A 22,928-nucleotide genomic window follows, 5' to 3' on the forward strand; every position below is an offset into this window, starting at 1 on the left:
GCTCGTCGTTTCAGTGCCCAGCGTTACTGTGTGATGGGCACAGCGGCCCGGCTCGGCCGCACTCTCCTGCCTGTCCCTGAATGCATCTTCAGAGGTGCTTTCCCCACTGCGGCCTCGTGGCTGAATCTACTCGATGGGGCAGACTGATGATTCCAGTCCCTGTTCAACAGCTCCAGGCCTCCCTGGCCGCCCTTGAACACGGCCCCTCACTCACGACCAATCAGGGAACCCTCAAATCCCCCACCCCACCTGAAACTCCACTCCCTATTCATCTGCGTCTGGGTTATGCACACATACAGCTTCCCCAGCAAGTAGCCAGCGCCCAGGCCTGGTCCCATAATGAGTGCTCAGGAAATACATGTTTAGCTACTGAATGGACAGCACAAGAAAAGGAGAAAAGGAAAATCCCAGAAGTACACAACTCAGTAAGACTGCGGCTATTTGTCTGTCTTTCCTGTCTATTTGTTCATTTTTAAACTATAACCGCTTTATAGAGATATGATTTGCATACCAGGCAACGCACCCCATGTAACGTATATGATTCAGTGGCTTAGTATGGTCACAGACCGTGCAGCCACCCCCACGTAAAGTTCATAACGTTTCATCACTGCAGGAAAAAACCCCAGTAACCCCAGGCAGCCACTTTCCGCCTCCGATGCCTCTGCCCGCCCTCAGTTCTCGGCCACCACCAGACCGCTCCCTGTCTCCGCAGGTTGTTTGGAAGCCTTGCCATACCTGTTGGTGTGTGGACAGGGGCAGACCCTACAGGATCCGTGGGCGGCGCTCCCGTAGTGACCGTCCTTGCAGCGCTCACAGTGCTCCCCGGCCGTGCTGTGCTGACAGTTCTTGGGACAGAGGAACAGGACAATGAATGCACCTTACTCTTGCTACCTGCGGGGTCACTGTCATCCTACACAACTGTAACTCAAGTCCTCTGATTCTGAACCGGAAAAGACAGATGGGAAGCAGTGAATGTGCCAATTACCCGATTTGGGAATTAGCAAGTACATGGATCAAAATGTTACACTGCACCCCATAAGCATGTACGGGTGAGTCCATTAAGATTGTTTAAATTTAAGGACTGGATGGAAAATTAAGATATTAAAAATCCATTTTTTTCTAGATATAGAATCGTGCTAGAAACATAACAGACCAGGAAGTAGTTCTGAAAACTATGGAGGTCTTTGGGCTGTTGTTTGCACATTCCCATTTGATTATCACCAGAAAGCTCACCCTGTCTGGAATCTTCCTTCCTCCCCAGACCTCACCGCAGTGTGGGTTTCTCCTTTAGATTCCAACCCTGGGAGAGAGCCCGCCCTGTGGATGCTCCGCTCCACACAGGAGTTCTTGCAGGTATCAGATGAGGCTGCTAAAGACTTCCTTTGCCTTTCTTTTGCTCAGCTGATCTGCCTCACTCATAAAAATCCTAATTTTAAACTAACCATTCACTTTCCATTTTTGCTTTCTCTTTAAACGGCAGTTTTAAAGGAGAACATTCCCGATAGCTATAGTTTGGACCTCTGCTTACTTAGATCTGCAAGTGCAGGGACAAGGACTGCATGGAGGGTGCGCGGGTCTTACTAACAACACTGTCCAGTGGTGTGGGGAGGCTCATTCACACAACGTCCTCTCGGGGAAGGGCACCTCCCCCAGAAACGTTCATCATTAGCCCTGCAAGCTGGAGCCATCTGCCTGTTGGGTTTCCTTGCACCCTGCTGTGAATGAATGAATCAGGGCACGCGTGCATGAATGAGTGAATGAATGAACAAATGAATGAATGCCGCAGAAGCCCAAACCCGCACTCAGGGTGTGCTCTCTCGGCCCTATTCAACACTCAGCATCTACTATGCATTTACTATGTGCCCAACTATGCCAGGTACTACAGATGCAAAGATGGGTTGGTGCTGCGGCTGGGGAGGACAAACACCCCGACAAAGAGACACAGTCAATGTGTCCAGGAAGGCATGATGGCAAAGGAGCTCCAGCATCCCATGGGAGGAAAGACGGGGGCAGCAGGCCCTTCCGGAGCCCAGGGGAGGGCGCTGTGGGGGGTGCTGCCCACTGTGGGATGAGGGGGGTGGATTACCTGGGTGCAGAAGCCAGGGAGGGGCATTGCAGGCGCAGGGAGCAGAGCATGGAGAACCTTAGTCCTGGGACGGCATGGCAGCGTGTGGAGCAGCGAGTGAGATGCAACGGGTGTACTGCAGCTGCACAGCGCCCCAAGACCTCACAGAGGCCCAGGACACACTGGACGGGCCCGGTATAGGCGGAGCTCTCTCTGACAGCTCCAGCCCCAGAAGAGCGCTGTGTCAGCTGTGAGTTTGAGATAAGTCATTCAGGCTCAGTGGGAGAATAAAAAGTAGGAAACTAAAGGAAGAAAAGGGGGCGGGGTGCATGCCTGTGAAAGCCCAGTACTCAGGGGTCTAAGGCAGGAGGATCACTGCGAGTCTGAGGCCAGCCTGGAATACAGAGCAAGATCCTGTCTCGAAAAAACAAAAAGAGAAAAGGAAAGAAGAGAGAAAAGGGAAGGGATGTGAGAAGAGGGAAATCATCCTTTGTGGTAAAAGTGACAGATGGCAGAAGGCAGGCGATCTGGGAAGAGAGGAGAAAATACAGGGAGAGAGGAGATGGGGCCAGGAGAAGAAAGAGACACAGGGGCTTCACGGAGAAAGGAGACCGTCACGAAGGGCCCTCTGGCCAGTGGCACCTGAATAAGGGATCCCTGCCGCACCCTCCTCCTGACTGGACACACAACTAGCCAGGGAATTGGGCCACTGCTCACATTTCTAAGTTTATTCTTGAAATGACGCGGAGATTTGCTCACATGTGATTTTAGAAACGTATAGTAGACCTTGAGATGTGTAGCCTAAAATTCCCTTTGATGGTCAGAGGCACTTGGTGTCCCTCCCCATCACCCCTGGGTAGGTTCGAATAAAAGTGGCCTCTTGGACTTCTGTGCAGTGGGCACGCTTCAGAGCTACATCAGAACTCCGCAGGCTCTGAGCAGTTAATGGAGTGCACACTTGTTGTGCGTGTACATGTGAACGCTCGTGTGTGTGTGTGCATGTGTGCACATACATGCACATTCTGCACTGGACAGCAAGCCTCTTGAGAGGAGGGCTGGCATCGGATGCTTTTTAAACACAGCTCAGTACCTGCCACAGTAGCACCTGTATGGTAAGGACTTGCACGTGGCCATTAAAGGATGAATGAAGAGAAAGGCGTAAAGAAAGGGGTTGGGAAAAGTCTTAGATTTAAATGTGAATTATGATTCTCTCAAGTTACCCTTGCATGAGGTGAAGAGTGGACTATAGAGGAAATTTCTTTTGTTTGTTGCCAGCTTTTATAAGGTGAACTCCACATCTAGCAATGGTTTAGTGATAAAAAAATTTATTTGTAATTAAAGCATTCACTTGTGCTACACACAGCATACAGCAGCAAACAAACTATTGCACAGAAATACTTAAGAGCTGGGAAACGATGTTTCTCATTTTTTTTATTATTATTTTGAACACAATAGTAAACATTAACTGTTATATAGGAATGCTTAGGAGCTGGAAAACAATCTCTCTTAATATCTTTTATTCTCGTTGAACTTATAAGGTTATAATTCAACAAAATATTCTACCAGGCAGCTCTTTACAGCACTCTCCTGTTCTGGCCTGTCCCATCTTGCAGAGGAAACCGATCCCTGGGACAGGCTGAATTGGCTCAGATAGTCTAGGAACTCAAGTAGGTGAAACACTGGTTGCTTTATGCAGTGCACGGGAAGCCCACACAGCAAAGCGAATTTCCAAAGGCGCACAACACAACCGGGCCCTGGATTCCTGGGAGCTCCGGACTGGAGAGGCCGTGGCTCTCAGGAAGAAGAACGCTGCTCAAAGGGAAAAGGAGGCAAAATTTAAAAAAAAAAAAAAAAGAAAGAAAAGAAAAAAGAAAAAAGGTTCTGCTGCAAGATGCAGAAGAAAAATTTCTAAGAAACTAATTTTAAGCAGAGATTGTTATCAAATATTCCAAAAACCAGATAATTTTCCAGCAGATAAGCTACAGACATCCAGGACTGCCCTGAGGTCTTGAGAAAGAGTCAAGACAATGTACAGGCAGCCTGCAGATGCCGTGAGGAAGGGAATTGAGCATCCCAGCACCCCTACTCCTCTCCTGTACCCCTGCTTTGTCTTGGCAATGATGGAGGCTTTGTGTGTTTGAGTGCAAGCAGTAGCCTTTCTCAGAATTCCCTCTTCCTTGGATGTTTGTTTGTTTCGTTTATTTTTGTCACGGATCACCTGACAGCAGTGAGCCCCGCCCGGGCAACCTCTTGCCACCCCAATAAAACTGGGGCAAGGAAATGGCTGTGACTTATCATATCCTGGCAAGAGTGAAATCCCATGATCCACCTATAAATATCATTTAATGAGGCAGAGATGCAGAAGCTAAGGTAGTGTGTAACTGTTCTGCAGGTGTTCTCTTAGGGTGCGTGTTGGGGTGCAGGAAATCGTGCAAAGTAACACAGGATTCGGCCTGATGGTGCTCAGGCCTCCTAGCCCTCTACCTAGGGTTTGCGGGAGATGGGACATTCATGTCTCAGGGAAAGGGGCTGGGGAAGAGAAACAGATGGGGGATAGCATTAAACTATCAATTTACTCACAATGCAGATTCCCGAGCCATCCTGGCATCGATTCGAATGTCCGTGGCAATGGCAGGGAAGGCACAGTCCGTTATAGAGGCCTCTGTAATCCCGATAGTATCCAGGGCCGCAACTCTATTATTCAAAACAAAGTGCTTAATCAATACAAAGGAAGAGAACATTCCTGAGAGGAAGCACATGACAATTCTGGCTGTGAAGCATTCACTTTTCTGTCTTCTTTCCTTCAGTCTGTGTGTGGGTTTCTAATGTCAGCCATGGGCTTTTATTCCTTTTGACAGGTTGTGCTGTTTCCCACTGTGGTGGAAATATGAGGTGTGCGTGGGGAAATGAGAGCAAGCACGGGTAAGGGGACCTCTCTTCCTAGTGGTAGTTTTGAGGGTGGGTGGAGGGGGTGGACAGCTGAACAAGTAAAAAGGATCCGGCCCCCAGTCATTAGTAGGGAGGCTACCCAGACAAACTGCCTGCAGTTCAAATTCTCTCCACAGCTAGTCCCTCTCAAAGTTCGGGTTTGGGCCAATAGAGCAGTAGGGGAGGAAGCACTGGGGGGTCAGGTAAAGAGTCCTTGTCAGGATCTGCACAGTAACAGCAGTATTACTGGGGGTCACTTTATTGCCACTCATTAGACTATGCGCGACAGTGGTGGAATGAGGCGCTCGGGTGGTGTACAGAACTGTTCACCAACCAGTGTTTGGTCCATGCTGAAAACCCTGAGACCCAGCCTGAGGGTCTCCTGTTTCCCTTTGCTTTGATCATTTCCATTTTCACTACACTGTCTCCTTCTAGGCAGCAATAAGTTACTGTTTTTCATCTAGATGAAAAGAATTGTAGTTTTTTTTTTTTCATGAACTGGTATCTTTTGTAATGGATTCTAGTAAAGAATACCTCCAATACCTTGAAAAAAAAAACAATGAGTTTTACAGTACCCATTAAAAATCCTTCAGGTGTCTATCTAGAGAGAGGATTAAGACATGTTCTTTATTTTGGCCAAGGTAGCCAGGGCACAGATTAAAATCAGACATTGCGCCTAGTTTGTTTCACTGATTCCATATCTGCCCTAATTTTAAGGCATCAGAAAACAATGAATACTTCAAGAAAAAGAATGGTCATTTATCTAATTCTCTTTAAACAGCACATGTATCTATGAGATTCTGAAAATCAGCCAAAGGAGATCTTAATGAATGGCCCATTCTTATTCTTCCATGGCCAGAAAGGTCTCCCCTTGGTCAAGTGGAAGAGAGGAAGAAACCACTGGAGCCGCATGAGTCACGAGCTCCTGGGGAGGAAGCTCGCAGCTGCTATCCGGCACTTTCCAAAACTAGCAAGGTCTACTGATCACCCACAAAACAGACCATAATTTCCCATATAGTGCTCCTGTAAGCTAAAAAATTAGATTACATCTTCTATGAATAGGCTTGCCTAAAGCAGATCAAAGTATGAAAGGAATGTTCTTTTCCTGAGAGCACAACTGCTAGATCTGAGAGAGATTCAGCCATTTACGATGTGATCGCACCAACAACAGACAAGCTCCACTATTCCCCATCTATCACATTACCTGCTTACAAAGTCATTATTTTGGTAAAGGACAAGTTATTCAGATCGATAAAAAGACTTAGTTTATGACACAGTGTTTGAATGGAAAACCCTAACTGAACATGCTGTGGGGAAGGATGGCCTATCAGGATGAAAATTAAATCATCCGCCTTAATTTCTTTTGATTCAATGCAGAGAAACACTCAAGAGTTATGTCATGCAACTTTCAAACATTTGTTAGTTGATGAAATATAATCATTTCCTCACCTTTAGAAAGCCAGCAAACATATTTTACATAAAATGCAGTTCAAATATTTACATTCTAATGAAGAATCACTCTAAATTAAAATGAATGCATCTTAATATATTATTCCTGTAGAGAGGTGTTGTAACTAGCTAAGTTTCACAAAGTGATAAGTTCCTAGGATGCTTCCCAGTAAACTTTTATACTCTAAATGATAAGATTATGCTCTCGCCCAGATTCCAGGACGATTTCTGCAGCCAGCAGATCTATTTCCCTGTAAGCGCACACGCAGCATCCAGGAAGTTTACAGAAAGAGCAGAGTTTATGTTGTTTTATGCCAGCAAATCAAAGCATTGTCTGATAGATATGCAAACTTCGATCCCTTTTCTCAGGAATGAATTTATTTTCCTCTCCTATGTTTTACTTTATGGGCAAATTTGGAAACCTGCAGGCCATGGATTCTTTTGTCCTGAGGCTTGAGTTACTCGAAAGGGCACAGAGTTTCATAGTCTATTAACATCCCACAAGCATTCAAGCTGTGAATTGTCTCGGCATTTCCAGGTGGGCTGATGTTTATGGGGTTTGCGGTTAAACAGCTCCCAAGAGGGATCTGTCAGGGACTCCCAGAGGCCACGGCCCTTCCCTGGGCCACCATTTACTCCTTAATCGCCCTAACTTAATATGTCACTAAACTGAGGTCCTTTCCCCATCCCAAGCCAAAATTTAAAAGAGACTTTACCTCCTGGTTGGGCCTCAATTCCACAACACTTGCTTGCAGCTGACTTTGACCTGGAGGCTGAGGAAACGCTACTCTCTGCTGCTGCTGCTGCTGTGAACTGTACCCCAGACACTGCCCCAGGGCCACCCCGAAGATCCACAGCCATCCTGCACCCTGGGCAGCCCGCCTGGCTACAGGCGGCATCTTGGTCCCCTGCAGCTGTGTCCTGCTGGGAGGCGTGCAGAAGCTCTGTGTCTCTCTTCCTCTTATACCTGCCCTTCCTGCTCAGTGCCCGGGCCTGCCTGACTCAGGTAAGCAAGGCTGTCTGCGGCAGGGGGCCCCACCTTTAAACTTCACACATGAGTCAGCCTGCACCGGAGCGGAGCACACAGAACAGTCCCACAGGTAAGCACACCGCTCTGTAATTCCTGAGAGGTAGGGCAGACATCGCCTTTTACCCACCTTGCCTCACAGACAGCTCTAGACAATTAGAGCAACCATAAATCACAGGCTGAGTCACCGCAAAGAACATGCCTTGGGCATGAGAGTGGCAATCCACAGTCCTCCCTTTCCCTTGGGCTATTTTAATCAGGCTGGCAGTGAAGAGGTGGAGGGTAGGGGCCTCAAATAGGTAACCTATGGGCTAAATTTCACAAGACAGCATGGCAGAAGAGGCACTGCAAGCTTGAAAAGTGAAAACTCTCCATGCAGATGGCCTTGGGAATCTGCTGTCAAGACCCAGGACGGGTGGAGAGTGTGCTACATCTGTGGACATTACGTCCAGGGCACACACAGAATGACGAGGTTTGATATTTTCCCACTAATCGCACTAATGTTGTGCTCCCTGCCCCAGGAAAAGAACATAGTTGTAACTTGAGATATTACACAGTTTCGTTTTATGGCACATTGTGATAACCCCAAGGTGTCTCTCAGGTCAACTGGACTTTAAACGATGACGATCCACCGAGAGCTAGAAAATTGGACTGCGATTTCCTCTGGCAGAATCCAGGAAAGTCCCTGGAGTTCAATGCTGCTGGTGACTGGGGAGGAGGCTGGAGGGAGGCGTGGATTAGAGAGAAGCAGAAGCACCCCAGGTCCGGCGCAGGAAAGCAGGGGCTCCAACACTGGGATGCTGGCCTGCATGCTCCAGAAACTCTTCAGCCCCCAGTTGATGGAGACCACCCCGAGCCAGCTACAAATCCATAAACCGGTTTCTCATACTGAAAGTCTGCCTGTTAGCCCACAGGGGCTTGCCTGAAGAGTCAGCAGCTGGTGGGTGAGAATGAAACAACACCATGCTACTGGTTACAGCAGAGTTCTCGAGGGTCCATGATGCTATGAAATCTCGGGTGCAGACAATAGTGCGGCTAAGGGCGATATGACTTGTATATAAAATTTTTGTAGAGGCAGAAATTAAGTTACAGGAACAAACAAATTTCCCATTAATCAGTGATCTGTGCCTGCTAGAATGTTTTGTTCCCCTGTTGCTAGGACACTGCTCATATCATTGCTCTCCACTCTGCTGTTCCCTGCACTGCCCCTTACCCCTTCAAGAAGCTGTGTGTTCAATAAATAGTGGCGAGCTCCGGAGCCTGATAAGAGCTCTGACCTCTGACCGCCCTGGGTCCCCCATTTATGCTGCAAAGACCTTGTTTTGCCTCTTGTTATCCTGCTGCTCCAACCTTGGTCAGGTGATTAGAGGTCTGACCAGCCTCCAGTACCCCGTATCCTATGACTGTCATAGTAAGACACTGGGGATGCCTTTTCTTATTTAATCCCTGAAGGGAGTCTAGGTAAGATAGAAGCACCAGCCCAGCGGAAACCTGCATGATGGACAGAGGGCCCCATGACACCCCATGGTGTCAGACCAGCCGCAAATGTCATCTCCAGAGTGGGAAAAGTGCCTACCTGACAAGAGTCACCCGTGTAGCCTGGTGGACAGGTACACTTCTCCACCAGAGGCGCTGGCTCCAATCCATCGTGGCTGAGCACATCCAGCCCCACCCAGCTCAGGGTGAGCCGCTGTGTCTCCGTGAAGTAGAGGCCTCGGATACTCAGCCTTTCCAGCCCAGACAGCAGGACCATCAGATCGTCCCTGGACACTGGGGCACCACTGCTAAAGTGTCTGAAATTTCCCTGTGGAGGCAAGCAGAGTGGCAGGGCTCCCTTAGTTCCCTTAGTGACCTCCCAAGTTTACTTCCAGGGAGTTCGGAGGCAGACCCCACCCCCAGGACAAGCCAAAGAGAAGGCATTTCAGAAGCACAAGGAAAAATCAAAGTAAGATGGGAAAGTCCCTCCTGGGACATTTATATTCTGAAGTCAGGTGCCCTGGGTTATTCCCAGGGAGGGAGAGTGCCAGGAGAAGGGGGAAAAGAAGGCCCCAAACTAAACAGCAATAAAATGCAACAACATGCTCCAATGTTCTTCTTATTTTATTTATTTGTACCGGGGATTGAACTTGGGACCTCATGCTTGCAAGGCAGGTGACAGAACCACTGAACTAAATCCTCAGCCCCTGTCTTGCTTATTTTAAAGTGACTTTTGTCTGGGGAAATATAAAGGGACTGGGAAAGACAAAGGGAGGGAACGGATATGGAAGTCAACAGAGTCATGCAGCGTTCATTATATATATAGAATTTTGACAGGAAGCAAATCTTTCCTCATATACATACACTCATTTAATTTAAAATGTTTATTGTGGTAAAAACACACAACATAAAACTTATTATCCATTTAATGACATCCAGTAGAGTATTAAAAGCCATAAGCACTGTTGCACAAAAGGTCTCTAGAACTTACTCATCTTGCAAAATAGAAACTCTAGGTCCACTAAGTCATAACTTCCCTTCCTCCTTCCTGCTACCCATTGGCAACCACTATTCTACTTTCTAAGAGTTTGAATATTTGAGATATTTCACAGTATTTGTCTTTTTGTGACTGGCTGATTTTGCTTAGCATACTGTCCTCAAGCCTGACCCATGGGACAGGATTCCCTTCGTGTGTAAGGCTGGAGCGGTGTTCTCCTGTACATACACACCCGCTTTCCTTTCCTTTACATCCATCCATGGACCTCTAGCTTCCATCGCTCGGCTACTGTGGATGACCAGTGGACACGGGTGTCCGAATAGCTCTTCGAGGTCAGATTCGCAGTTCTCTTAGATGCACACCCAGCAAGCATGGCTGCACCCTAAGGTAGCTCTATTTTAATACTTCTAAAGCATTTTTCATAGCACGCTCATCACTTTACGTTCCCACGGACAGTGCAAAGGGTCCTAACTTTTCCACATCCTTGCCAACACATAACTTTTTTTTAAAATAGTAACCACTCTAATATATGTGAGGAGATCTCTCATTATGGTTTTGATTTGCATTTATCTAATGATTACCGATGCTAATCATCTTTTCATGTCAAAGCCTGCACTTTAACCATCATATTCTGTTGTCTCCTTTGAACTCAGCTTCTACATCTCTTAAATGTGCATGCTTGTGCCTAATCTCTCAAAGCTATCATGAAGACTAAAATAAATTAAACAATATTATGTACGTGAAGTGTTCATCACAGGGCACAGCATGTAGTAGACATGCTATTGATAAAAGATACTATGATAAATCTTATATACGTTTAATTTGTGTTTTAACAGCTTGAGGCCTGCTTTATATACATATAGCAATATTTTCTCATGTTAAGTGTGATTTTTAGTAAATGTACAGAAAGCACACAAATATGACCATAATGTAATTTTAGAATATTTTCATCACCTCAAATAGAACCTCTTGCAACTTCGGAGTCACTACCCACAGTCACCCAGTCCCAGGCAACCACTAACCTCTGCTCCATCTCTACAGATTTGTCCACGTTGGACAAAACATCAGCTGCATTTCCATAGTGCACAAAAACTTCTGCGGAGAACTTCATTCCCTCTTCTGCTCCTTTGTGTTAGCATTGCTGCGAACACGACATCTTTGTACACTGCGTGCCCATCCACACTGGTTGATAATTATTACTTTACGCAGTTGTCTTTTAAATTGGATGGGTGATGAAAAAAGAGTTACAAACAAGAGATGCACCGCCCTTAACATCCCCCATGTGGTTGCCTTTTCCAGCACTCTGCTCTTTGCATGGATGTCAGTGACTGTCCTAGCGTGCATTCGTCCCAGGCAGAAGGATTTCCTGTAGGATTTCTCGTCAGGAAAGCTGTCTGGCAACGAGTTCTTTCTCTCTCTTCACTTTTCCATCATTTCTAAAGGATATTTTGCTGGACACAGACCTGTGTTGACAGTTGTTTCAGCACTGTGCATGCCCCCACACCCCGAGGCCTTCTGACAAACCAGCTGTAAACCTCAATGAGGACCAGTGGTATGTGGTGGCTCAATGCTTTCAGGATACTCTGTTTTCCAGCATCTTTACTGTTAGGGACCTGACACTGCCATCACAGGCTGCATTTTCCTGGTGCTTCTTGGCTCTTAAAGACCTCAGGCTCTTTTCTTTAGTTTCCCTCCCCAAGGCCACAGCAGTCTGGAGAAGTTAAACCTGTTTCGGCAGGGCTGGACCCATAAAAAGCAAGCTGGTCGGTGATAGGTTAAAAGTAGCCCACTCCTCATAAATAAGCAATAGCTCAGCCCAAAACCAATAAAAGGACCTTCCTCTCTTTGTTCTTCTCTCTCCTTCTCTCTCCTTTGCTCTCCTGTCTCTCTTCTCTCTGTTCTCTCTCCTCTCTTCCTGACCTGCCTTCCAGAATAAAATCTCGTCAGACCTCTCGGTGTGTGGCCTAGTTGTTGAGCGTCGCTGTGCCTCTACATGTACTATGACTGCTTGTATGGGTTTCTTGCATTTAACCTAAGTGGAGTTTGTCGAGCATTGGGGTTATACTCATTAATCATTTTCTTCCAATTTGGGACATTTCCAGCAATAAATTCCCTCAACATTCTCTCCCTCCCCTTCCTTCTGCTAACCCCACCATGCACATGTTGGTGTACTTGTGCCCACACGTCTTTTACGTGCCATTTACTTTTCCTTATTTTTTCCCATACTAGATAATCTCAGCTGACTTTCAAGTTTGCTAGTCCTTCCTTCTCCCTGTTCACATCTGCTTTTCAGCCCTGTCTTAGTTTGTACTGTAATACTGTACTGTATCCTAAGTGACTTAACCCCAAGAAAACGATTTTCTCTTGGTTCTGGAGGCTGGAAGTCCAGATCAAGGCTCTGGCTGCTTGGGTTCCTGATAAGACCTCTTCCTGGTGTGCAGGCTACCATCTTCTCCTTTGTCCTCACATGGAGGGAAGAGAGAGTGAGCTCTTTGTGTCTCTTCTTGGAGGACACCAATCCTATCAGAGTGTCATTCCTATGGCCTTGGTTAACCTCAATTACTTCTTTACTCCAAATACAACCACATTAGAGGTTAGGGAATCCACGTATAAATAGGGTCTGGGGATGCACAATTTAGTCTACAGCAAAACTTCTAGTGAATTCTGCATTTTGGCTACTGTATTTTTTAACTTTGGAAATTCTACTTGGTCCTTTTCTAAAATTTCCATTTCTTTATCTTGTGAGACATTGTTCTCATATTTTCTTTTAGTTCTTTAGATACATTGCCTTTTCACTGTTAGAGCATATTTGAAATGTTGGTTAAACATCTCTGTCTAACAAGTCTACTACCTGGTATTCCTTGTTGACCATGTACTTATCGCTCTCCCCCACACGTACACACACACTTGTATGAACCCTACCTCCTTGTTTCTTCACATGTGCCAAAACTGTCATTGAAAGCTGAGCATTTAAAATAATACAGTGTGACAACTCTAGAAATCATATTCACCTTGCTCCCAAAGATTTATGGTTGTAGTTTGTTGGCTTTTCTGAATCAGTTCTGTAAAGCTGGTATTATCACCTATGGCCAATAAAGTCCCTGCTTTGTTAGCTTAATGATCAGCTAATGCTTGAACTGAGATTTCCTGAATTGCCTAGAGCTAAAAACGTCTCCTATTGTGAAATGGCTCTGGGTGGTCTTGGGGAGCCCCTTCAACTCTCAGCCTGGTAGCTGACAACTCTGCTTTAGCCTTCACTTCCTACTGCCGTTAAGCCTCAAGGTCAGCCAGAGGTGAGAGTGGACAGCTTTCTCAGATCTGTCCTCAGCATATGCACAAGCTTGGAGTGTGCATAGCTCTGAGCATATGCAGCCATAATCCTCAAGATTATGGTGGGGCTTTCAAAGACCCCTCTGGATATCTTATTCTCCAGCCTTTTTACTTTAAGATTTGTGATTTAAGATTTGGTTGCCCTGAGGTTAAACAATTGCCTCTAAATGTTTCCAACAACACTCCCAGGGAACAGGCTCAAATCAGGTCAAATCAAAACAACCTTGCAAGTGAGATCTTCCAAAACACACCCAGACAGGTCAAGTTAGGACAGTTCTCTAGTGGGGAGGTAAGAAAGGAGCTCCACTGGCACTTAAGATTCCTATGGAATTGGAGAGAGGAGGATGCGGCAGGGCAAGCCGAATGCCACAAAGCTCAGTGTTCTTCCAGAGTCAGCCAGTTTGTCTTGAAGAAACATTTTCTAGATGATAGCAAGCTCAGAGTCCTGAAAATGCTAATTCCATTTTGCCAGTTTTCTTAATGCTTTTATGGAGGAGAGAATTTTTGGAAATTCTTTAACCTTGAGTTATTGGAGACACTGAATTGTATAAAAACGATGGTATTTTTAAGGAATAGTAATCAAATGAATGTGGTGTTTCATGACCCAATGAGAGTTCCTCTGCTTAGCTATATTACTTTTATTTCTTTTGACGTGTGACATTTTTATTACCCTTCTACCCATCCATGCCAAGCAGAGGCTGGACACTGACCAACTCCCAGGCACTGGGGGAGGCTTGATGAAAGGAGCATTTATAACCTGATGGGGTTTACAAGACAAAAGCAGGTGTGAAAACAGGAAGGATTAAGTCAAAGTGCCATAAAGATGGTACGAAGCCATGTGAATATCAAGCATTACATTTCACAAAATCTGTATTGTCTTAAACCTATCTACAAATAAACTGTGTCTACACAAATGTCATTTATATTTTCAAATTCTTAAAGTAAGACAGTAATAACAATTATCTGAAATAATTAAAAATGAATCAAAAAGGCTCATCAAGCACCCGTTATGGGGCCTTGCCCTTCCTTACCTCTAACAACTGCACTTGCACCTTCTGTTGCTGGTCTGGCTGTGGGTTATTGGGTATCTCATGCACGATGGACATGTGTCGACCCTGTTTAGAGAAGATGTGAATACATCAGCACCTCAGTGGGAATGCTTTGAGGTTTATAATTGACCTAAGAACAAATTTCAATGGATTAACATTATATGAAACACCTATCTTTAAAACATACTTCAGAATTAACTGAGTAGTAAAAGGATTAGTGACATGGAGATAGAATAACAGCTAATATGGTGTATTTTCACAAATAGCCTGGAAAATTGCCTTGACTGATAGTGAATAAAAAGATGGAAAAATTTTTTAAAGCATGCTTTGTAGTGAATGCAAGAAGTAATGTTTTCATTACTGCCTACAGGGCCAGACTGCGGTGGCCAGAAAGTGCTTTAGTGAGTGGGTAGCTGGAGAGGACAGAAGGGTTAGCAGAGCACAGCTAGGAAGCTGCAGAGCGGGGATCCTCAGCAGCCGCTGGGGAGGGAATAGTTAGTCTCCACCTTGAGAGGACCCAGGGTGGCTCTAGATGGGACAGACAGGGATGGTCAGTGCCCTCCATCAGCAGTACCACCACAAGCACGCACACAACAGTGCAGATTTCCTACAGCGGCTCTGCTGGTGAGAGTTGGGCTTGCAGAAAGCAGAGCATTATATGGAATCACAAATCATTTACAGCCTTAATCTGAGAAACATGCCCCAAGGCTCTTAATTACAGTGGCTTAGAACAAAGCAGCACAGTAAATGTTTCATGAGCCTCAATTATATTCTATGTTTGAAGGTAAAATTAAGGAGGAATTTCAGTCATTATCTCTCACTAAGTCTCAATAGTTTGCATAATAAACTCCTCGGCAGTAGAATAAACTCCTCAGCAGTAGAAAATAAGCACACTGACAGCTTGAACTATGAGATGCTCTGGAAAAACATGAAACTCCAAAGCAGTGCTGCTGAGGCAGTAGTTTTATTGCCGAGCTATATTTCTAGACTATAACGTTAGTGCTTTATTTTCAAGATGCCCTGCATGGGTTCCTTGGAGTTTTAAAGCAACTCAGTAGATTTGTATTTGAGTAAAAACAGCACAGCACAGCACAGCAGTGCCTGGTCACAAAGCATGGGAGGCCCTCGGCTGTGACAAGGTACATGAGACTGGCTGGTCCCTGTGTACAGTGAATGATATGAGAAAGCTCTTCAGGAAGCTGGAGCTGCACTGCATTCATCCTAGCACATAAACCAGAAATAAAGTCACCTTCAGGAGACGGCACCACATCCAGCATTCCAGGGACTGTGCCTTACACGGTAGCGATACAAAGTGGGATGTGCTGGGCCAGGGATTCAGCTCAGTGGTGCCACCGTCTGCCTCGCAAGCACAAGGTCCCAAGTTTGATCCCAGGTACCAAAAAACCCCAAACCAAAACAAAGTGGGATGTGCTGTGCTCACTTCTGCAGCGCATATACAAAATGGGATGTGCTGTCATCTCTGCCTCAAGCAACGTTCAAGATTGCAGCCTGACTCTCTGCCGGGCACACAGTGTATGGATATTACTCCTCAAAACCCCCAAAGTGACCCCACAATATCCATTCCGAGTTAAACTCCCAGCACAGCATCTGACACACTCCTCTCTGCCCTCCCAGGCTCTTTCTCGGTGACTCAGTAAACTGATGTCCAGCTGAGTTGAAAGATCCAGCCCTTGGCCTTGACCTCCTCCACAGGCCCTGCACTGCCATGTGCCTGAGTTTCCTTGAGTTCTGGAAAAGATGGGCATCTCCTGTGCCCATTCTTAAGAGCTCTCCCACAAGCCCCGGCCTTCTAAGGGCCTCTTGGGCTGCACCACTCCCACTCACCCAGCACCCTGCTTACTCTTCCTCCCAGCCCCTGATGCTCAGTGGATAGACACATTTGCCCATTTCTCCAGTCTCCCGTTCTTCAGGACAGAAGTCACTTGTCCTTCACAGAGCCCAGAAGTGTGACCTTGCACATAGGAAGACATTTATAAGGTTGAATTGAAAGACAGAAACATAAAACACGAGGCAGTGACTCACAAGCAGCAAGGGCCACCTGCAGTTCAGTTCTTAGGGAGGGCAGAAGAGAAAAAGCATTTGGTCAGAGGAAGCAGAGTCTTGAACAATGCTTTGTGCTCTAAACTTCCTTTCCAGATTCCTCCAAACATTGGAAATAATTTCATCCAGACCGTTTGGGGGCCGTGTATTAAGATGTCCCCAATTCAGCTCAATACCAACTGGCAATGGCCACTTGCTGCCACTTTGGTCCTGTGCTGATACCTACAGTGAGCTGCACATCCGGTGCCTTTTCCAGAAGAACCATGTCCTCAGGTAAGCCGAAGGACTTGATTTGGTAAGTGAGGTAGCCACCGTATGAGGTAACCTAAAATGGAATGGAACACATCAAGAATATAAGCATTAAAAGAGAATATGCTGAAATTAACCCACATAAAAATGTACCTAGACCCACTGCTTGTACAAAGACACACAGGCAACCTGTGGACCAGGATGAGATCCATAGAGCAGGGTCAGCAGGGCAGTTTAACCTACTTCACACCATTTTTATATCATTTACAATACTTGGCATGAACAAGATTGACTTTTACAAGAAGATACTTATGTTTAAAAGAAAAATATTAGTCATACTGACACACACACAAGATCTTTTTTCTTGATGACTACTAAGCCACAAATTTATTTAACCTATAGAAATTCTAGGAAATTTAGGCCATTGGTTTCTTATTTAAACTGAGACTATTGGGTTATATCTAGCAGTTAAAAAGCAAAACTAAAAATAAAACAACAAAAAGATTCCCCCTGAAAGAAGATGGGGACCATTTCACCAAATTTTACCAAGTATCAAAGCCATGATCAACTACTCTGATAGGAATGTGGATCATCTATCTCTCAGTGCTGGGCAAGCACCTGACTGTGAGGGTGACATGGTGGTGAATGGCCATAATTTTCTGACAGCTACTTCACCTCTGCTCCTAATCCTTCCCACCCTTGATGCAGAAAGCAATGAAGAAGAAAGGAGTAGCAAGAGATGGAAACCAGAAGCAACATGGTCTCCGCTTAGACAGAACAAAATTTTCTTCCAGGAAAATAAAAGCGACTTGGGGTAGTGGAGAAATAGCGGCTTTGACAGAAACTCCTCCTGGGATCTGCAAACTAGCAAAGTCTCACAGAGCCGTGTTCTCAGGGTCGGAACTCCTTGAATCGTCTTATGCAAGTAAAAAGCGCCTTTTATATGGCTGTAGTTTTAAAGATATGCTCACAAATGCCTTGATACTCCTTTCTACAGAAAGTGAAGTTTAATTCCCTCCCCTTAAATGTGGGCTGGACTTAGGGACTCACTTCTAATGAGTTAACAAACAGAACAAAGCAGAAGTAAGAGTATGTCATTTCCAAAATTAGTTTATAGAAAGACTGCTGCTTTTGTCTTCAGTTCTTTTGTTCATTCTTTCTTTCTCTCTGTCTGTCTCATCTGTTGCTTTGCGGGAGCTCAGTTACCACGTCATGAGGAACCTCAGGTAGCTGAGGAAGGATCTCAGGTGATGAGGATCTGAAGTTTCCAGCCAACTTCATGCAAGGAACAGAAGTCTGCTAACAGCCATGTGAATGACCTTGGAAGCAGGTCCTCCAGTCCCAGATGACCGAAGATCCATCGTCTCCTGGATCCCTGACCCACGGAAACTGTGCACCACAATTGTACTGGGGGAAATTCGTAACGGGTAGCAGGTAACCAGCATGTGAAGAGGAACGTGAAGTGAGGAAAAGCTGGGTCATAGGAGAGAGCCAACGTTCTCTACACTCAGACATCAAGACTCACAGGCCTTTGACTGGAAGGCAGAACTACAGACCTCAAGCCAACAAGACCCTAGAAGTCATGTTCAACATGAGATGACGGCATCACCCGAATCAAGCCCTGGGAAAGCCACCCCTTCTCAGAAACCTCCTCCCTGCCAAGCTGGGAATACTTGTCACCTCATGGTGTTTCTGGCTTCATAAAGTAAGCAGACTTGGCTGGGCTCTCGAATAATAATTTAAGCAGCAAAGAAAGAGCAACTCATTTATTAGCTCCCTGAGGAGTATGTAAGTAAATACACAGGATTCTGCTCACGAAAGTGCAACAGCTCCCATGCTTCCTTAATAAGCTCAGGAGTCACTTTCCCTTTTTTGTTTGCCTGACAAGGAGCCTTTCTTCTGCTTTGAAACAACGAATTCTTAGCTTTGTCATTTAAAAGCATACCTGTCCCATTTGCAATAGGTACTATTTAAACGGCTCTATATCTTCCTAGAGGAAAACTCCTTGGCAGTCTAAAAATCTAGAAAAACACTGTACATGGTTTCTTTTCCTGGGGGGCTTGTGTATGTGGGGTACATGAAGTGCTTATTCAGTCCTTGACCAGAGGGAGGCAGGGTGTCCTCTTCATGATATTAGTTAATCTCATTGCTTTTTCTCCCCTGCCCCCATACAGAGTATGGAACCCAGGGCCTTGTGCATGGTAGACAAGTGCTCCTCCACTGAGCTACACTCCCAGCCATGTTTACCTTTTTATTATGAGACAGGGTCTCACTGTGTTGCCTCGGCTGGCCTAGAACTTGTGATTTTCCTGCCTCAGCCTCCTGAGCAGCGGGGGTTGCAGGTTTATGCCACTGTGCTCAGCTTTGACCTCATTTCCTAAACATCTTCCCGATGCTTGCTCCAGAGTTCCTGACCATGCTGCTCCTACAGTGACAGAGGAGGCCCAGAGAGGGCTCACAAGAACAACAAGCTGCCCTTACCTTGTCCCCCAGGTAGGATGAAGGTGCGACCCAGGACACATTGAGGACTGTGGAGGGCAGCTCTTGGATATCTGCAACCATACTCTGGCTTCTTGGATTGTAGCTGACAGGGAGGTTGACACCATCGGCTGTCTGCAGGAGCCAGCAATCCATCCTCCTAAACTGGAGACAAAATCATGGCGTGGGAATGCGGTGGCGGCAATCACACATCACAGAAAGACCTACAGAGTAGCCGCTAGCTTCAAAGGCTTCTTTTATGTGTGTCTCTGGGGGAGCGTTAGGGGGCACTGAGATTGAACCCAGGGCCTCGAGCATACAAAGCATGTGCTGCACCCCTGAGCTACACCCCCACTCCCGGGCCCACCATGACTCAGGCCTCACCCACAGACGGCCTCCTCTCACCTGAAGTGACCAGGGGCTTTCAGAGGCTGCGACAGGACATATGTGAGATTGCCCTTCCTACCCCTGCACACAACCTGTCCTTGACGTTTAGTAGTTGTTCAACGAAAGTGTGAACAACAAATGAGTACATTAATAATAAATAGAATGGTAAAAAGTGAGCTCCCCACAGAGAAAAATTTGATGTTTAATACAATCGCTTTCTGTCATGATTTTTTCTCTAAGTGGAGCTTCAAAGTTAAATGTGTTCCTGGTCGCAAAAGAAGCCCTTTCCATTTTGAGGGAAGAAAAAAGAAACGACCAAGTATAGTTTAGGAATAACACTTCCTGGTTCCCTAAGGGGTACAGTGTGGGGGCTTCAGGGTAGATGTACAAACTAATTTTCTTTCCAATTCCCAGTCTGCCCCCCTTTTAAGGAACAGGCAGTAAAATATATAATCTTCCTTTGAATACTTGTTGGATCTAGGACATTACTCACACAAAGAAAGCAAGCAGGAGGCTACTTGTTCCTGGAATAATGGAGATTTTTAAAAAAGTTTTAGTTTTATGAAGTTAATTTCAAAGGTACAATAGGAAAGAAGGAAAGGCAAACAGGAAGAAGAAGAAAGAGAATGGAAGGATGTGATCTTGTACTGTTATAGAAGATATCTATTTAGTCTCTGTTCCTAGTTCCTAGCACCGAGTGCCTGAATCTCTTGTAACTTCCCAAATTGCAGGGGTGCCAGGAGCATCTTTTGCTCTAATGTTCAGCCTCAGTCCCCAGTTCCTGGCTCTAGAGCTTCTATGACCATGGATCTCCAAAGTGATGACTGTCATTCTGGATGTTAATGGCTGGTAATGAGCTGGTAATGAGCCCTATCCCAACCTCTGCAGAGGGACACAGCCCCGGATTGAGGTAAGTACCAGTGACTGATGATTTAATCAATTATGCTGACATCATGGGATCTCCATAAAACCTTAAAAGACTGTGTTGGGAGCTCCTGGGTGCTGGGAGGGTATGTGAAGGGGCGCACCCCAGCTCCAGGGGGACAGAAGCTCCAGTGCTAGGGGCCCTCTGGACATCACCCTGAGCAGCCACGCATCTGGATACTTTATAATAAACCGGTAATGGAAAGTGAAGTGCTTCCCTGGGTTCTGTTGGCCAGCACAGCAAAGCACCAACCCTGGAGAGGGAATGGCAGGAACTCTTCATTTATGGCCATGTTGGTCAAAAACACCACAGGTCCAGGACTTGCACTTGGCCTTTGAAGTGAGGGCAGTCCGGGGGTCCCCACCCCTCAACCTGTGGGCTGATACTACCTCTAGGCAGAGAGCAGTCAGAAGCAAACTGTAACACATCTGAAGAGGAAACTGGAGAACTTCTCAGTGGGAAAGATCCTAAACATTTGGTGTCAGACACGTGGTAAAGACAGGGAGAGAGTTTTCTTTTAAGGGGGAAAATGACTGCTCTAATTGTGGCCTTCAGTGCCCCCCACAAGGTCCCGGTGTGAGAGTGGACCACAAACTTATCACTAGGGGGATGTGGTGTAACCTCTGAGAGGTGGACCCTACTGGAAAGAAGTCAGGTTACTGGAGTGTGCCCTCAAGGGCACTGCGGACCCCAGCCCTTTTCTCTTCCATCTGTTCTAGTCTCAGCTACTGAAAGGTGAGCACCTTTTTTCTACCACACATTCCCACTATGATAAACTCCTCACCACAGGGTCTACAACAACGGAGCCAGCCAGCCATGGCCTGAAACCTCCAGAATGAGCCACATAAACTTTTCCTCTTTTTAATTCGATTACTTTGGGTATTTTGTTATGGCAACAGAAAGCAACACACTCCATTCACTTAAAAAGTATTTGGCCATAGGCCAGGGATTTAGCTCAGTGGTTCTACCACCTGCCTCACAAAAGCAAGGTCCTGAGTTCAATCCCCAGTACCAAAAAATTAAAAAATAAAAAGTATTTAAGGGGCAATTATTATGTCCCAGGGCCCGTCCTAGTCTCTGGGAGTGGACACATGTCAAGGGGCTCACATTCTAGTGACAAATAACTTTTAAAATGAAATGTATGAAATGTCAGAGAGGGGTCAGTGCTGTGGAGATAACAAGCGTCAAGTGATCAGGGTGAGCTATTTTATAGGGAATGGTGAGGAGAGGCCCTTGAGCATGTGACATTCCATCAGAGACCTGGTCGTTCAAGAAATAATCATGAGGATATCTACGGGGAAAATGTTGCCAGCCAGGGAACAGAAAGGGCAACACTGGCTATTTTGATCATTTAATATACAAAAAGTCCCATGAAATTTTGTGCCAATTTATTTCCTTCTTCATTCCAAAATTAGACTAAACAAAACCCACCACGACTCTAACTCTACGCATACCTTTATGTGTAGACCTTTTGTTTTGGTACAAAGATGAGTCACTCCAAAACAGAAGCAACTGGTGCAACCTAAGGGATTTGCTGGGTCTAAATTAAATGATCCTTCTTGACACCTGTCACACTGTGCACCTTCTACATTTTCCTGTTGAAACAAAACATGAAAAAGGAGACATCATTCCTTCTAAAAGTTCCCTGGTTGCAAGGAGCTATTTGCACAAATTAATCACCAACGCAAGATGTTCCAACAGGAATGCTAACCAAACATTAAAAGATGGCATCTTGAAGGTAGTCAACACTGTGAGGTTTCACAAGGTGAGGAAACCAATTCAGCCCACTCACTGTCACCTGGAAAAGTCTGCTAGGAATGGCATCCACTTATATCCGGCAGAACCTCTTGGAGCAGAGAGGAAAACATGGAGGCCAGGGGCCAGGGACAGGCTTTAGGGAACCTACGAACTTCTTGACATTGTAGTTAAACTTCTGCATTGATTTTTCCGGAGAGGGACTACCCCTGTGATCAGACCCTCAAGGGGTCTGTGGCCTGTCCCCAGAATGGGAGGGTTTCTCTTCCAGGTCTAAGAAGTGAGAGAATGTCTCTGCAGTGCTACATGAGCGAAGGAAATCTACTCTAGGTTGGTCCCACTTCCCACACTTTGAGAGGCTAATTCAACAGGAAGAACCTCTCCTAGGCTGGTAGTGGTGCCCCCAGCACTGCACCATGTCTCACCTTGCAGAAGCAAGCCTGGGTCTTCTTGTCACACACTTGAGGCTGAGTCCCATTGCGGTTGCAGCGGCAGGGCCGGCACTCAGGAAACTTGTAGTATCCAGAAGCACACTGGTCACACCTCCGGCCTGTGATACCGGGGGACTTGCAACTGTAGTTGAGGCAAAGGACATAACATTCCTCATTAGCTGTCTGCACACAGTTCTGAGCAGGTGCTGCATGAAGCCAGTTGAACAACACAACAGCTACTTGTAGGGTGCTTATATTTGAGACAGAGAGGGAGACACAGGCAGAAGGGGATCACAGAAGGAGCAGAAGACAATTATTGTG

The 22,928-nt window shown here is 45.9% G+C and overlaps 1 protein-coding gene across 3 annotated transcripts in view; it reads right to left on the reverse strand.

Annotated features, from left to right (window-relative positions):
- Positions 1-22,928, reverse strand: part of Lama3 (laminin subunit alpha 3) — a 216,352-nt gene that overhangs the window by 60,710 nt on the left and 132,714 nt on the right. For 2 of the 3 annotated variants that reach the window (XM_010638727.2, XM_010638728.2), the window contains exons 33-40: positions 22,602-22,749; positions 21,876-22,016; positions 19,113-19,274; positions 16,609-16,707; positions 14,304-14,387; positions 9,046-9,273; positions 4,646-4,759; positions 736-845 (exon numbers count right to left, since the gene is read on the reverse strand). In XM_010638727.2, coding sequence (XP_010637029.1) covers positions 736-845; positions 4,646-4,759; positions 9,046-9,273; positions 14,304-14,387; positions 16,609-16,707; positions 19,113-19,274; positions 21,876-22,016; positions 22,602-22,749 — 1,086 coding nt within the window. Of the gene's footprint in view, positions 1-735; positions 846-4,645; positions 4,760-7,158; positions 7,394-9,045; positions 9,274-14,303; positions 14,388-16,608; positions 16,708-19,112; positions 19,275-21,875; positions 22,017-22,601; positions 22,750-22,928 lie in introns of those variants that run through there. The other variant, XM_010638729.3, reaches the window with a different exon arrangement.

Source organism: Fukomys damarensis, unplaced genomic scaffold (assembly GCF_012274545.1).
Source record: "Fukomys damarensis isolate Sample0158 unplaced genomic scaffold, DMR_v1.0_HiC HiC_scaffold_30, whole genome shotgun sequence".
NCBI lineage: Eukaryota > Metazoa > Chordata > Mammalia > Rodentia > Bathyergidae > Fukomys > Fukomys damarensis.